The 12253-nt window shown below is 31.2% G+C and overlaps 6 protein-coding genes and 1 non-coding gene across 7 annotated transcripts; 1 reads left to right on the top strand and 6 right to left on the bottom strand.

The window, feature by feature from the left end:
- Positions 1-6: 6 nt before the first annotated feature.
- Positions 7-513, top strand: HIT1 (Hit1p; the record flags this gene model as incomplete). The annotated part of the gene is made up of 1 exon (XM_041550560.1): positions 7-513. The coding sequence occupies one exon, from the start codon at positions 7-9 to the stop codon at positions 511-513; it is 507 nt and encodes a 168-aa protein (XP_041406494.1).
- A 117-nt stretch (positions 514-630) lies between these two features.
- On the bottom strand, positions 631-1941 carry KABA2_04S11154 (uncharacterized protein; the record flags this gene model as incomplete). Its single annotated transcript, XM_041550561.1, has 1 exon — positions 631-1941. One exon carries the CDS (start codon positions 1939-1941, stop codon positions 631-633), a length of 1311 nt encoding a protein of 436 aa, XP_041406495.1.
- Positions 1942-2670: 729 nt separating this feature from the next.
- On the bottom strand, positions 2671-3327 carry KABA2_04S11176 (uncharacterized protein; the record flags this gene model as incomplete). Its single annotated transcript, XM_041550562.1, has 1 exon — positions 2671-3327. The coding sequence occupies one exon, from the start codon at positions 3325-3327 to the stop codon at positions 2671-2673; it is 657 nt and encodes a 218-aa protein (XP_041406496.1).
- Positions 3328-4247: 920 nt separating this feature from the next.
- On the bottom strand, positions 4248-4333 carry KABA2_04S11198. Its single transcript is given in 2 exon segments — positions 4248-4284; positions 4294-4333. It is a non-coding gene; the product is annotated as a tRNA-Tyr (tRNA).
- A 1914-nt stretch (positions 4334-6247) lies between these two features.
- On the bottom strand, positions 6248-7507 carry KCH1 (Kch1p; the record flags this gene model as incomplete). The annotated part of the gene is made up of 1 exon (XM_041550563.1): positions 6248-7507. The coding sequence occupies one exon, from the start codon at positions 7505-7507 to the stop codon at positions 6248-6250; it is 1260 nt and encodes a 419-aa protein (XP_041406497.1).
- Positions 7508-7906: 399 nt separating this feature from the next.
- On the bottom strand, positions 7907-9715 carry BFA1 (Bfa1p; the record flags this gene model as incomplete). Its single annotated transcript, XM_041550564.1, has 1 exon — positions 7907-9715. The coding sequence occupies one exon, from the start codon at positions 9713-9715 to the stop codon at positions 7907-7909; it is 1809 nt and encodes a 602-aa protein (XP_041406498.1).
- A 597-nt stretch (positions 9716-10312) lies between these two features.
- RAD7 (UV-damaged DNA-binding protein RAD7) lies at positions 10313-12043 on the bottom strand (the record flags this gene model as incomplete). The annotated part of the gene is made up of 1 exon (XM_041550565.1): positions 10313-12043. The coding sequence occupies one exon, from the start codon at positions 12041-12043 to the stop codon at positions 10313-10315; it is 1731 nt and encodes a 576-aa protein (XP_041406499.1).
- Between the last annotated feature and the right edge of the window lie 210 nt (positions 12044-12253).

Here is a 12253-nt window from a genome sequence, read left to right on the forward strand (position 1 = left end):
AGCTCAATGGGTCAAGTAATGAAGTGTGAAATTTGTCAGGAACAAGAAGCAAAGTATAAATGTCCCAATTGTGGCATTAGATATTGTTCTCTAAAATGTTACAAGGATCCTCAAAAACATAATCATTCGAATGCAAACAATACAGATAATTCAGATGAAAATAAAGAAACTCAAAAAATTGAAAGCAATGACTCTATTCTACAGGTAACTTCTGTCACCAAAGAAGACCAGTTGCAACTTCAAACTCCAGAATTAAACGCGATTTACCAAAATACACCCGTACTTAAGGATTTATTAAAATATAATACAGTTAAGTTTCATTTAGATAAAGTATATAAGATACTGGGAAGTAATGTCAATGGTGGTGGTCAGGATAATATTAATATGAGTAAAGACATGCAAAGACAATTAGCTATAGATTACTTAAACACATTAAGGTATGGGGGTGTTCATTATAATGAGGCAATTGAAGAATTTTGTCAAATATTTTTACAATTATTAGAAGGACATTAGTCTTCACAGACTGATATAGATGAAGTATAATGTGTTCACCGGTGAAGTATGATGTTGAGTATTTGTTGTTGTTATTATTATTTGAACTATAAGAATGAGTATTTAATATGATTATATTTATGGGTATTGGTTTATATTACTCACGTTTAGAGTTGAACCTACAGCGTTACTTTTGTAAACGTTTTCGACTAATCTATATAATGCTAATGCGTCTAACAGGGTTGGAAATCCATCCATTTGTAATCCCTGGATGAGGAGTAATTCATCGGTTTGTTGTTTTTGTGAAATTTCTAAAGGTGATACATCTTGGAATCTACCAAGTTTTCTATCATTAAAGTCGGCAATAGATTGGTACAGTTTCGCCATGTTTCCTACTAAAGCATTATAATTTCTATAATGAAAGAACTCCAATACTTCATCATCAGTGTTATATATCACTTGTCCTTCAGGAGGTATATCTTGAACGGAAGCATTGACATCTACTTTGATACCACTATGATATAGCACTAGGTTTGAAATCTCTATAAAGCCTGCATCCCCTTCGATTTTTAAATCACCTTTCGTACCATGGATATCGATAACTAAATTTTTAGTGAATTTTTTGGTTGGTTTTCCACCTTTAATACTACAGGACACAGGTACATTTCCTCTGATTAATTTTCCTTGGAATAACAAATGATCTGGCACATTTTTCTGTACGTTTCTACCAAGGGAATTCCCCATGTCATCTACTAGAGTTTGTTCTGGGATATTATTAAAGATCATCGAACTTATGGTGCTGAAGTACGAACCTGTAATATATTCCAATGCATCGATTGTGTGGCCAAAACAGTAGCTTACAAGATCTCTCCTAGCGCCCATTTCATATAGAAATTGTGGCGACTTTTCTAACCTTTCATAACCAAACCAATTCCCATTACCAGCTACCTCTATGGAATTAATTTTACCTATTGAACCATCTTCTATTAATTCTTTCGCTCTGATTATATAAGGTGACTTTCTACTTTGTAATGTTATTATTGTTTGTATATCTAATTCAATAGTTTGATTGACAAGAAACTCAGTTTGTGTAAGACTAAAATTTAAAGACCACTCGAATAGTAAATATTTAATTTGATTTTCTTCTTCCCTAATATTATCCAATGTAGACATTATATTATCATATATTTGTTCACCATTTGATGTGAAAACAATCATATCTATGCCAGAGTTGGAAACTAATTGTTTTAATGATGGATATGCGACAGCATCTTGGAGGCTGAGTCGATCTATTATATCAAGTGATTTTTGAATATTATCATTGTATATAGCTGATATTTCGAAAAAAGATGAAACCTGTAATATAGCCTGGCAATGTGTCTTTATTGCTAGTGTATTCGCACAATTTAACCCAACAAAACCAACTTTTATTGCTGAATTTTGGGTCATATTTTTAATGACTAAAGTTTATGTAATGACAATCCCTAGTATCAAGTTAAGGTCAAATAAATGGAAACTTAAATGATAACTTTTCGATGAAAATCTCGTAACTTTCTTATTGCTTTTTTTTGTCAATTTTGACACATCAGACTGGCGAAAATAATTGCCAGAAGAAAAATAAGATATTGTAAATCAAAAAGAGTGAGGCTAATGGAGATTTTAGATAAATAAAGAAAAACAAAAGCTAAATAACGTTAGTCAATTATTAAATTATTTTGAAAGTTTTATAAATATGTAAACAAAAATAGTGTTTTCTTATATAATGGATACCTGGCTATAGTATTTCATTTGGTGGTTCTTGTTCTTGTCTTTGCGCAGGAAACATTCAAGGAGCGGACGGCTGTCGGCCGATGGCACTCCGAAGCCACAGGATGCGAGGAGATAAATAATGTCGGTTTGCCTGCTTTGATATTGTAATTGGGATGACTGCCTACGTTAAGGAGTTAACAGATCAGGTCTGGAATCCTGGTGGTGATAGATAGTTCATAACTTCAAATTAACAGTAAATTATATCAAGCTCTAGCCATCTTACACCATATTTAGATATATATCCTGATGCTCAAAATTATGATTCCATTTTTTAGAATGAGATTGAACAAAATGAATTTTGTAATGGTTCCCAAATATTTTGGTAAGGAATTTTTGATGCTGGAAATATACACGTGCAGTTTTAGGTTGTCATATTTTGTTATTGTTATCTAATTTTATCTTCTTGAGAGTCCTAGCTTGGGAATCTGGTGGGGATATCATGTGGGAAAGATTAAAGCGAGATAACTGTTGTGACTTTATATTTGAATTCACATTATCGTAATCTAGAATATTGGAATCCATTTGGGTTGGATTTGATATGTTCGTATCATTTTTATTGATGTCAACATGGTTTTTTAACCTTGTTTTGTAACGGCCGTGATTTTCCGATGGTTGCGAGTGCTCTACACTGAGTGGTGGCATTGATAGTCGAAATTTAGGAGAATTAATATTTTTCTTTTCCTCAAATTTAAAATTATATGGATTTATTTCATTTTTAGATTCAACCTTACTCGTTCCTTTTGTCCCTATTCGGTCACTCTTCTGTCTTGAACACCATAATCGTAAATCTTCGAGTGAATTGAATGTGGAGTTCTCCACACAGTTTAAAATATCATCAAGGCACTCAATATAACCTTGATGTTTTACCAGTGAGTTTTTTTCATTGGCTACTCTATATAATCTAGTGACTGCATTAGCAGCTACTTTGAATTCTTGTGACAGTTCATTATTAAGTGAATCTATAGCTTGTTTGGTTGGAGGTTGTTCCGGCGGAAGGCTTGTTTCTAATGAGTGCAGCTTTTCCATTCCTCAGATAAAGTAAACAAAGTATACTACTTCTATATCACTAGCTAATAAATATGGTTATCTTGGGTGATGATATTCTTTATTCTTAAGCTATTTTTTGTATGGCAAAAGTTGATTAGAAGTATTATTTTTGATGGCCATCTCAAGTTTATATTTTCATTATAATTTATAGCGTCCCGAACTAATCGCCTGAAAATTGATTTATGATAGAGGAATGTAAAAAAAGGATGAAGGATGTCACAAATTAGGGTATAGCATATCGTTAACAACAAGAAAATAAAATCACATAAAACACAGTATAATATGCTCAAAAACAATTTTATTGATTCCTATAATAATATTTTACTGTATTTAAATATTTCTTAAATGAACTGTGTTATGGGGACATGTATTTATTTAATTCTATCGATATATATTTCATTTATAGATGTTATAACTATTCCATACTTTCAAGAAGTTTTTTATAATTGTATTTAATCAAATTTATAAATATATGCATTGACATTTAAAAAAAATTTAAAAGTTAGGTGGTTTGATCTTTAAGAATAATCAAAATTGTTCGATTGTCGTGTTGTCAACTAATTACATAGAAAATTTATTTTATGTTCTGAGAAATAGTTAATTTCGAATTAATTAAAAAAGGTAGTAATATCAAAAATATAATACACCTTTTTGTAAAACTAGGTTGAAGAAACAATAAAAAAGGATAATTGTCTTCTTTTCCCCCATTATCAGTTCCAGCTATCTTCGCATTTTCAAAATTTCGTTTCAGAACAAGCCAATATCACAGCACATAAATATATATATATATATATAATGAATACTATAGAAATATAGTTTTTTGTTTCTTTTAAAACTTAATAAAAAAAATTTAAAGAAATCAATTAACTACCAAATCACAGATTAAATGGCAAAAAAATTCTCCAGGGGGCGAGTCGAACGCCCGATCTCAAGATTTCTTGTAAAATTACAGTCTTGCGCCTTAAACCAACTTGGCTACCTAGAGATAATTGACAAATGTTATATCTGAAACTGTTATGATGTAGAAAGTACCAATACGTAGTTATTACAATTTAATGTTTAGTACGAAATTAGTAATAACAGTTCAATATTGGTTCTAGAATATTCTTTGAGAATGGTCAATTAAGTAAGTATTACTAATCGTTTCAGAAGTGTCTAGTGTTATAATATAGAAAGTAGCAATACTTGGTTATTACAATTTTATGTTTAGAAAGAAATTATTACTAACTGTTCAATATGATTCTAGAACATTCTTTAAGAATGATTAGTAAGCAAGTATTACTAATTGTTTCATAAGTGTCTAGAACATGTTTCTAGAATGTTTAGTAAGAATACTATCAATATTTGGTAGACTGTTTTCCTTTTCCAAAAGTATAAAAGGACCACATATGCTAACTTAAATATATAATCTTCCTTATATAAACTTACTTTATAAAACATAAAAAAACAACGATTATTGAAATAAGTTCTAATAAGTTAACAACATAGTAATAGTAATTAAATATAACCGTCTGTTATATTTTTTGTCTTCAACCATCCGAGATCCCAATACAACATCAAAGCTTGATATATTTTATATATATGCCTTTTTGATAAATATATTTTTAATATTAAATTTTATCATCTTTTTAAATCAAATAGACATGTTAAACAGAGTTGCAGTTGTTAAACTGCTCATACTTTGTGCATAGTAATATTGGACAATGTAGCTCCAATAAACCCAATGTAGGGGGAACGAATACTACATTATGCAGTATATATCATGTGTTATTATATATATGGTAGTGCAGCACACTCTAAATTCTACTTATATTAGCTACCTTCACCTTCAGATAGGTTAAGCTAATGTAAGCCTTTTTAGTGCCGCCGCTATATTTTACGAGACATAATTGTAAACGTAAGTTTGAACTCGAGAAGTGACAGAAATTATGTGAAATCAAGATATCTAAGATGTTCTAATAAGAACTAAACATTTTATTAGGTAATAGTCGTTTAGGCCATAATCGTTTAGAAAATAAGTTCATTACTTATCGATCGTTTAACCAACAATCGTTTAGGTAACAAATCAATTACTTGAAAATCGTTTAGGTAATCAGTTTACTACTTAACAATCGTTTAGGTAGCAATCGTTTAGGTAATAAGAAGAAACGAAACTTCGATAAAATATATGATATATAAAGACAAAGAATTCTGAACTTACATTCTAAGTTAGATTCTATTCGTTCTGTAAATTATATACAATATAAAAAATCACTTACAAATATAAGAGAAATATAACAATTATATTTTGCTTACCTAACATTAAAACTTAAGCTACACCATTCACCTCTATACCTAACACCTTTAATAATGAACAAATATAAGTCTAACCATAGTATGTCTGCTTCAGCTCAAGAAGATACGATTAGTATTCCAGTTGAAATTATCGGACAAAGTTATAGATATTCAAATGTGTAGAGAATCTGAGATAGAGTGTTTGCCTCTATTAGTCTCTTCAAGTTTTACTTTATTTAATTCGGACATTTTTTAATACGATAATCGATCACTCTTTTTATATTATATATAATTTATAGAACGAATAGAATCTAACTTCCGATGTAAGTTCAGAATTCTTTGTCTTTATATATCATTTATTTTATCGAAGTTTCGTTTCTTCTTATTACCTAAACGATTGCTACCTAAACGATTGTTAAGTAGTAAACTGATTACCTAAACGATTGTCAAGCTAATACCTATATCTCTCTACCTGTCACTATATAATATGAACGAATATAAGTCTAACCACAGTATGTCTGCTTCAGCACACTGTCAATGCTATATATTAAGTAATGTTATCTAATGATGTATAATCTTGAAGACAGACGTAACACTTAAATAAATTTGATATGACTGTAATGTGTCATTTGGCTCTAAAATATGCTTTGTCTGGTGTGAAAACATGGTTATCTTTGTGTGATTTAGAATCTATCATGTTTGTGTCAATAAATACATCTGGTTTAGGTCGTGATGCTGAATTATTAAATTTGTTTTTTTCTGGAAGAAAGTGATGCATTTGGGAGTTGGTTCCATAGATAATAGACGTTATTCTTTTGGGTTCATCTAATATCAAAGGTTCGCTGTTATTGGAATGATATAGTTTAAACGATGAATTATCATCATCATTCAAAAACATGGCATTAGATAATGAAACAGACGAACTTCTAGAACCAACCTTTTCAATGTCATATTTACCAAATTTTGAAGTTTTCATGATATGGGTTTCTAATTGCGATTCATCGTCATAAAAATTCAATCTTAAAATGCTAGCGCTATCGTATCTATCGTACTTCTCTTTTTGTATTGTGACAATAGAGTCAATGTTAACGCCAATTGAAATGCAACAGAACTCTCTAATACTTGTACAATTACCTCTTTTGATTAATTTATAATACACAAAAGGTGAGAAAATGATGGCGACTATTAGTTTTGCAATAAAAAATAGCCAGATTGCATATGAAAAGAGCATAAACGATAGTAGAACTGCCTCCGCATGATTGTACTTAGCAATATACCTTATTCTTGAGAGTACATCACTAAATGACTGTAGATCGCCCAGATCTAAATCATTTCTATTTGTAGTTATTACGACAGACCACAGTGTTAATGCATTTATCACTTGTCTAGGTGTATCTGTAAATAATATTCCAATACAATCTTTCAACTCAAAAAATATAAAGAAAGTCCATTTTTCAAAAGATGTAGAAGGTGTTATTTTATCCATAATGCAAAATTTCGAGTAGTCAGTAATAGATTGAACCAGTCTTGCAAAGTTGTTCACATAACAAAGGGCTATGTTCCTCGTTCGTAATACACGTATCCCTGAAATAATTTCCCATAGCATCAAAACAAAAGAGGCAAAAATACAGCCACTGAAGAGCCATTTAGAGATATGAAATGGAAGATAGGGTTTTATTACATTATTGGACCACGAATTATATGCTAATAATTTTATGCATGTGTAACAGTCAGAGACAAGGAAAGCTAACTTTAAAATTAGAATGAACCAAACTCCGAATATATAACTGAGTACTGTTTTTATCCTTGTATTTCTGAATTGTGTGAGATTGACATCATCGAATTTTTTAGGGTTAATAGAGTATTTCCATTCATGATAAAACATATTTCACTAGTATTGAACTGTTGCCATTGAATAAATGTCTCTCGCAGCATATTACTCCTTGCCTACTCCTCAGTTAAAAAGAAAATATTTACAGGAGGTAAAAAAATACAACATTAGCTGTCTTTAATATACCAATCGCAGAAATAAATAAAAGAAGAAGAATTTAATCCTGTTTCATTTTTTATGTCATCTAATCTTGTTTATTATTAGATCATAGTAGTTGTTTCACAATCGTATTATGCGGCTTCCTTTTGAATGTTCCCTCTTAACTACGCGTAGTCCGTTTTTCGCGTTTTCAATTGTACATAATTCCGTATCAAAGAAAAGCGGCGAAACTACAAATGTGGCATTACAGTTTTAAAGAAATAGCCATAGGAAAAGTTTATAGTAAGATTACATTCAATTATTGGTAGAATTTAGTACCATTTTCCTTATTTCGTACATATAGTCATTGGTATCCATTGATGCAACGGATACATTGTTGAGGTGATCATCGCCTTCATTTCCAGTTGTATTAAATTTATTATTCAATAGGAACCACGCACCTACCTTCTTGTTCCATCTATTCTCTTCGTGATAACTATGTTCCAGTAACTTGGAACCGATGGTATATGTAGACATAAGTTTATCTGATGTATTTCTATTTTCTTCTGAGGCATAATTACTTTTAGTTTTGTATTTGTTACCAATTCCACCGAATGAGTGATACTTTCTAAGATTTGGATTGACTGCTAGAGACCTAGATAGTATGTCGGATTTTGTTTGGCTTTTTGATCTTAAGAACGGCGATTTAGACATGTCCGTATCTTGTCCCTGGACGATATCATCTATACCCGCAAATGGATCTGGTGGTTCCTCATGGATACTTACCCATCTAAGATTCTTTTCGTCAAACATCATATCACCAACTACTTCAGGAGGTCTAGAAGATTTGCTCCGAATCTTTGAATTTTCAATTTTTTCTAGATCAGTCTTATTCTTTTTTATTAATAATGGGTTTGTAGAGCTAGAATCAATTTCATCAAATTTTTTCAATATGTGTTCATTACCTTCCCATTTCATACTTTGTGGGTTATAATACATATCTCCTTTTTTGACTGGGGTATTATGATCGATTTGTTGTTTAATCGTTCTCATTCTATATGTAGCAGCTCGTTGATTTAAATTCAGATTTCCTGAGGGTATACGGGAACTAGTAGAAGTATTACTTTCTCTGAAATTTTCTAATTGATCAAAATTTGAGCGGTTTCTGTTTGTTCTTTTATGTAACTGAGGGGTCAAAAGATTGTTGTGTTGTTCGATATTGTATATTGATGGTGATAGCTTCATCGGTAAGTTACCCCTAGTATGTTTTGGAACAAAGTTTGGTTGGATCATGCTAGAATCAAATATAAAGTCGTTATCATCTGGATGTTCACGATCCTCCCCAAATTTACTTAAATAATAATCTGATGGATTCCTTCTCTTTATTACTGAATCGTTATTTTCCTCACCAGAATCATGATCTTCTTCTATAATATTAGATACCATATTTGGCATTGATTTTTTAAACCTTACTGATATTGGATTTCTTGATGAATTGCGCAAATTACCATATGATATACTATTTTTTAGTCTAGATTCTCTCGAATTATTTTTCATCTTTTCATATTGAAATCCAATTCTAGGTTTCAGATCCATCATTGATTTTGGCTGTCTTAATGTATTACTTGCATGTTGGCTTTCTTGTGGTTTGCTGGTCGACCCTAAATTTAAATAATTATTAAATTCTTCACTTAAATGGTGTAAATTATCAGGGGAGTGTCTTGAGAATGTCCCAAAGCGTGTCTTTATTGCTTCGTCGAAGTCAGTCTTCTTATTTCGAAATTCCTCGAAATCATCTAAAAACTCTTCATCCTCTTCTTCTTCTTCTTCTTCTTCATCAGTTGTTTCGAATCCTAGTTTACTATTTCGGCGGTCAGTATCATCTAACCACGAAGGTTGGGTTTTTATATCATCTGAAAATGCTGTCTTGCCTGAACTTGCTGTTGACAATGGGGCTGCTAGTAACCCTTGTAAAGTATACGGCCTCGACTGAAGTGCTTCTGGTCTTATCTTATTAGTCTTACTCCTTTTAGGCTCATTATTTTGTGAGAATGGATCGATATGATCAGTTTCCCTTAGAAATGACGGTTCGATTTCTTCAAAGGATGTATCTGTAACGTCCATCTAATCTTTGGCAAAATAGCTACTTCTGTAATTTTTAAGCTAATATTCTCGATGGTAATAAATACACTTCCTGAGTGTAATTTTTATATATTGTAATGAGTAAATGTCTTCTGCAAAACACAGTGTTTGGTTAAGAACTTTGAACTGCAAAAACAACTCTTAATAGTAGTGACTTTCAAACACCTTTCTCTTTATTTTTGTTTTGTTTTTATTTGTTTTTAATTTATTTTCCGATCTGACGAACTTTATTTTGACCTCGCGTTTACAATGAAAGAGGAGGCTGTACCCCAAAAGGAAATAATGTTTATAAAGTATGACAGTGAGTACTCTAAGTAACATTATCAAAAGAAAGTTTCATTGAAACTGGGTCATGAATATGCAACTATGGGTCTAGTGAAACCGTAAATATTTATCTACTTTGAAAATTTTAATTTTTCAGCCAAATGTTTGGTATCGTTATACTATTACTTTTTTTTGTACATAGTGAAACATCTCAAGGTGATATAACATTTTCTCAAAATGTAGATATTTAGGAAACTGTAATAAATAAATGAGGTCTATTTATAAAATTAACCAGTTCTGTATAGTGTTTTGCATCTATATACTGTCACTTTGTCTTCCTAATAATTTAACTCCTTGTCTAATATTAGCATCTTTAGTAATCAGATTATCTCCAAAAACATCCACTAGTTGTAGACTCAGGTTTTGATTACAAATCGTTCCTATAGTGACGTCATCAACACACCTAACAAATCCTAAATCAAGAGTTTCTAACTTATCGCATTTAAAAACTGAAAAGACTTTTGCAGTTAGATTTTTCAATGAATTCAAATTTAATTTAACCAATGAATCTTTTGCGGAATTTAGAAATATTTCTATAATTGCATCATCACCAACTTCTATGCACCTACTTAGACTACATGTCTTTAACGATGGTAGAGATATTTGACTAAAAAAGTATACCAATGAATCAGTAGTCAGTTGATCTACTGCTTCCAAAACTAGTGTCTCTAAGTTATTATTAATGCCATCTGTGCCACCTAAAAATGCACTCATTCCATTTACAACCATTGAGTCTGTCAGTTCATCACATTGTTTTAATACGAGGCATTTCAATGTTGAACCAATTTGGCCCAGAATATTTATCATCACCTCATCTGAGACATCTTCCTCATTGTATGGATATTCGATAACTAGTGTATGGAAATTTTCATTAACTAAATATTGCGGTAATATGGCATAATTAAACAATGAATCTAATCTTGAAAACCCAATTGAGACTAAATCTAGATGACAATTTTCTAGTAAACTGCTCAAACACTTATCAGTGAACCTATGTGTATTCGAAACATGAAATTCCTGTAATTTACCTTTCATGGTTTCAAAAAATTTAATCCAAGTAACTTCGTTAATTAAAAATGGACCATCTAACTTTAAGGATCTCAATTTTGGCAGCTTTTCTGCAATATATAATAAAGCTTCATTATTTAATTGACCGCACATCTGTAAAGAAAGTTCTTCCAGATGAGGTGAAAAGATTACTAATGTCTTGTAACCTTCATAGGATAATTTCGAACAATCATAAAAGGTTAAGCTTTTCAGGTCAGTCTTCAAAAACAATTGCAACGTGTTATCATTCAGTGCCCTATTCTTAGACAATGCATTAGCTAATCGATTTAGGTTTTCTAATGATATACCACCTAAAACATCTCTTAAATGGGTAAATAAAAATTTATCGTTATTGTTATCTGTTTCCCAGGTAGATATATTTTTACTTATAACAGATAGAGCCATCTGTTGTAATGTTGGTATCTCTTCCCCCTTTTGATCAAGTAAATTAGCTGCTCTCTTTCTTCTTTTCTTTCTACCATGAATAAGTTTCTTTGTTCTCTCTCGTTTCTTAGCAACCGTCTCCGGATCTTTTGCATTTCTAAAAAGGGGAACAGTAGGAGATTCAGATGCATGGTATTCTTCTTCATCACTGTCTGCATTATCAATCAGTTTTCTAAGTCTTCGCGTCCTGGATATTCTTGATGCATTTTGGTCATCTTTCGATCCCTCATCTTCATCACTAGATTCCAATAAATCTACAGATGTCTCTAAAGATTTAGATTCCTCGATTATTGCAATATTCTGTTCATTTTCTTCTCCCTCTTTTACATCATCTTGATCTGAAGATTTTTCCTCTTCATTTTCAATTGGATGGGTATCTAACCATCTCTGTTTTATACTATCTGCACTGATACCTTCCTCCTGCAAAAATTGTGTCAACGCAGAATTAGGACCTTTGATGTTATTCCCTCTATTCCTGTTCCTACTTCTATACATAACTAATAATAATGCCAATATATATATATGTCCAGTTGTGTAACTTACTGAAATATAACTTGTATTTATGATAAATTTATCTATGATGTTCTGTACTGACAGTTAATTCAAATAATAAATGAAGTTCCTTTTTCAATAGTTTTCCTGATAAATTTTCCACACCTGGTTTAGGAAGTCCGGCAGTCTGATGTTATCCATTTTTTTTTTCTT

This window comes from Maudiozyma barnettii (genome assembly GCF_903064755.1).
Source record: "Maudiozyma barnettii strain CLIB 1767 genome assembly, contig: KABA2_04, whole genome shotgun sequence".
Lineage (NCBI taxonomy): Eukaryota > Fungi > Ascomycota > Saccharomycetes > Saccharomycetales > Saccharomycetaceae > Maudiozyma > Maudiozyma barnettii.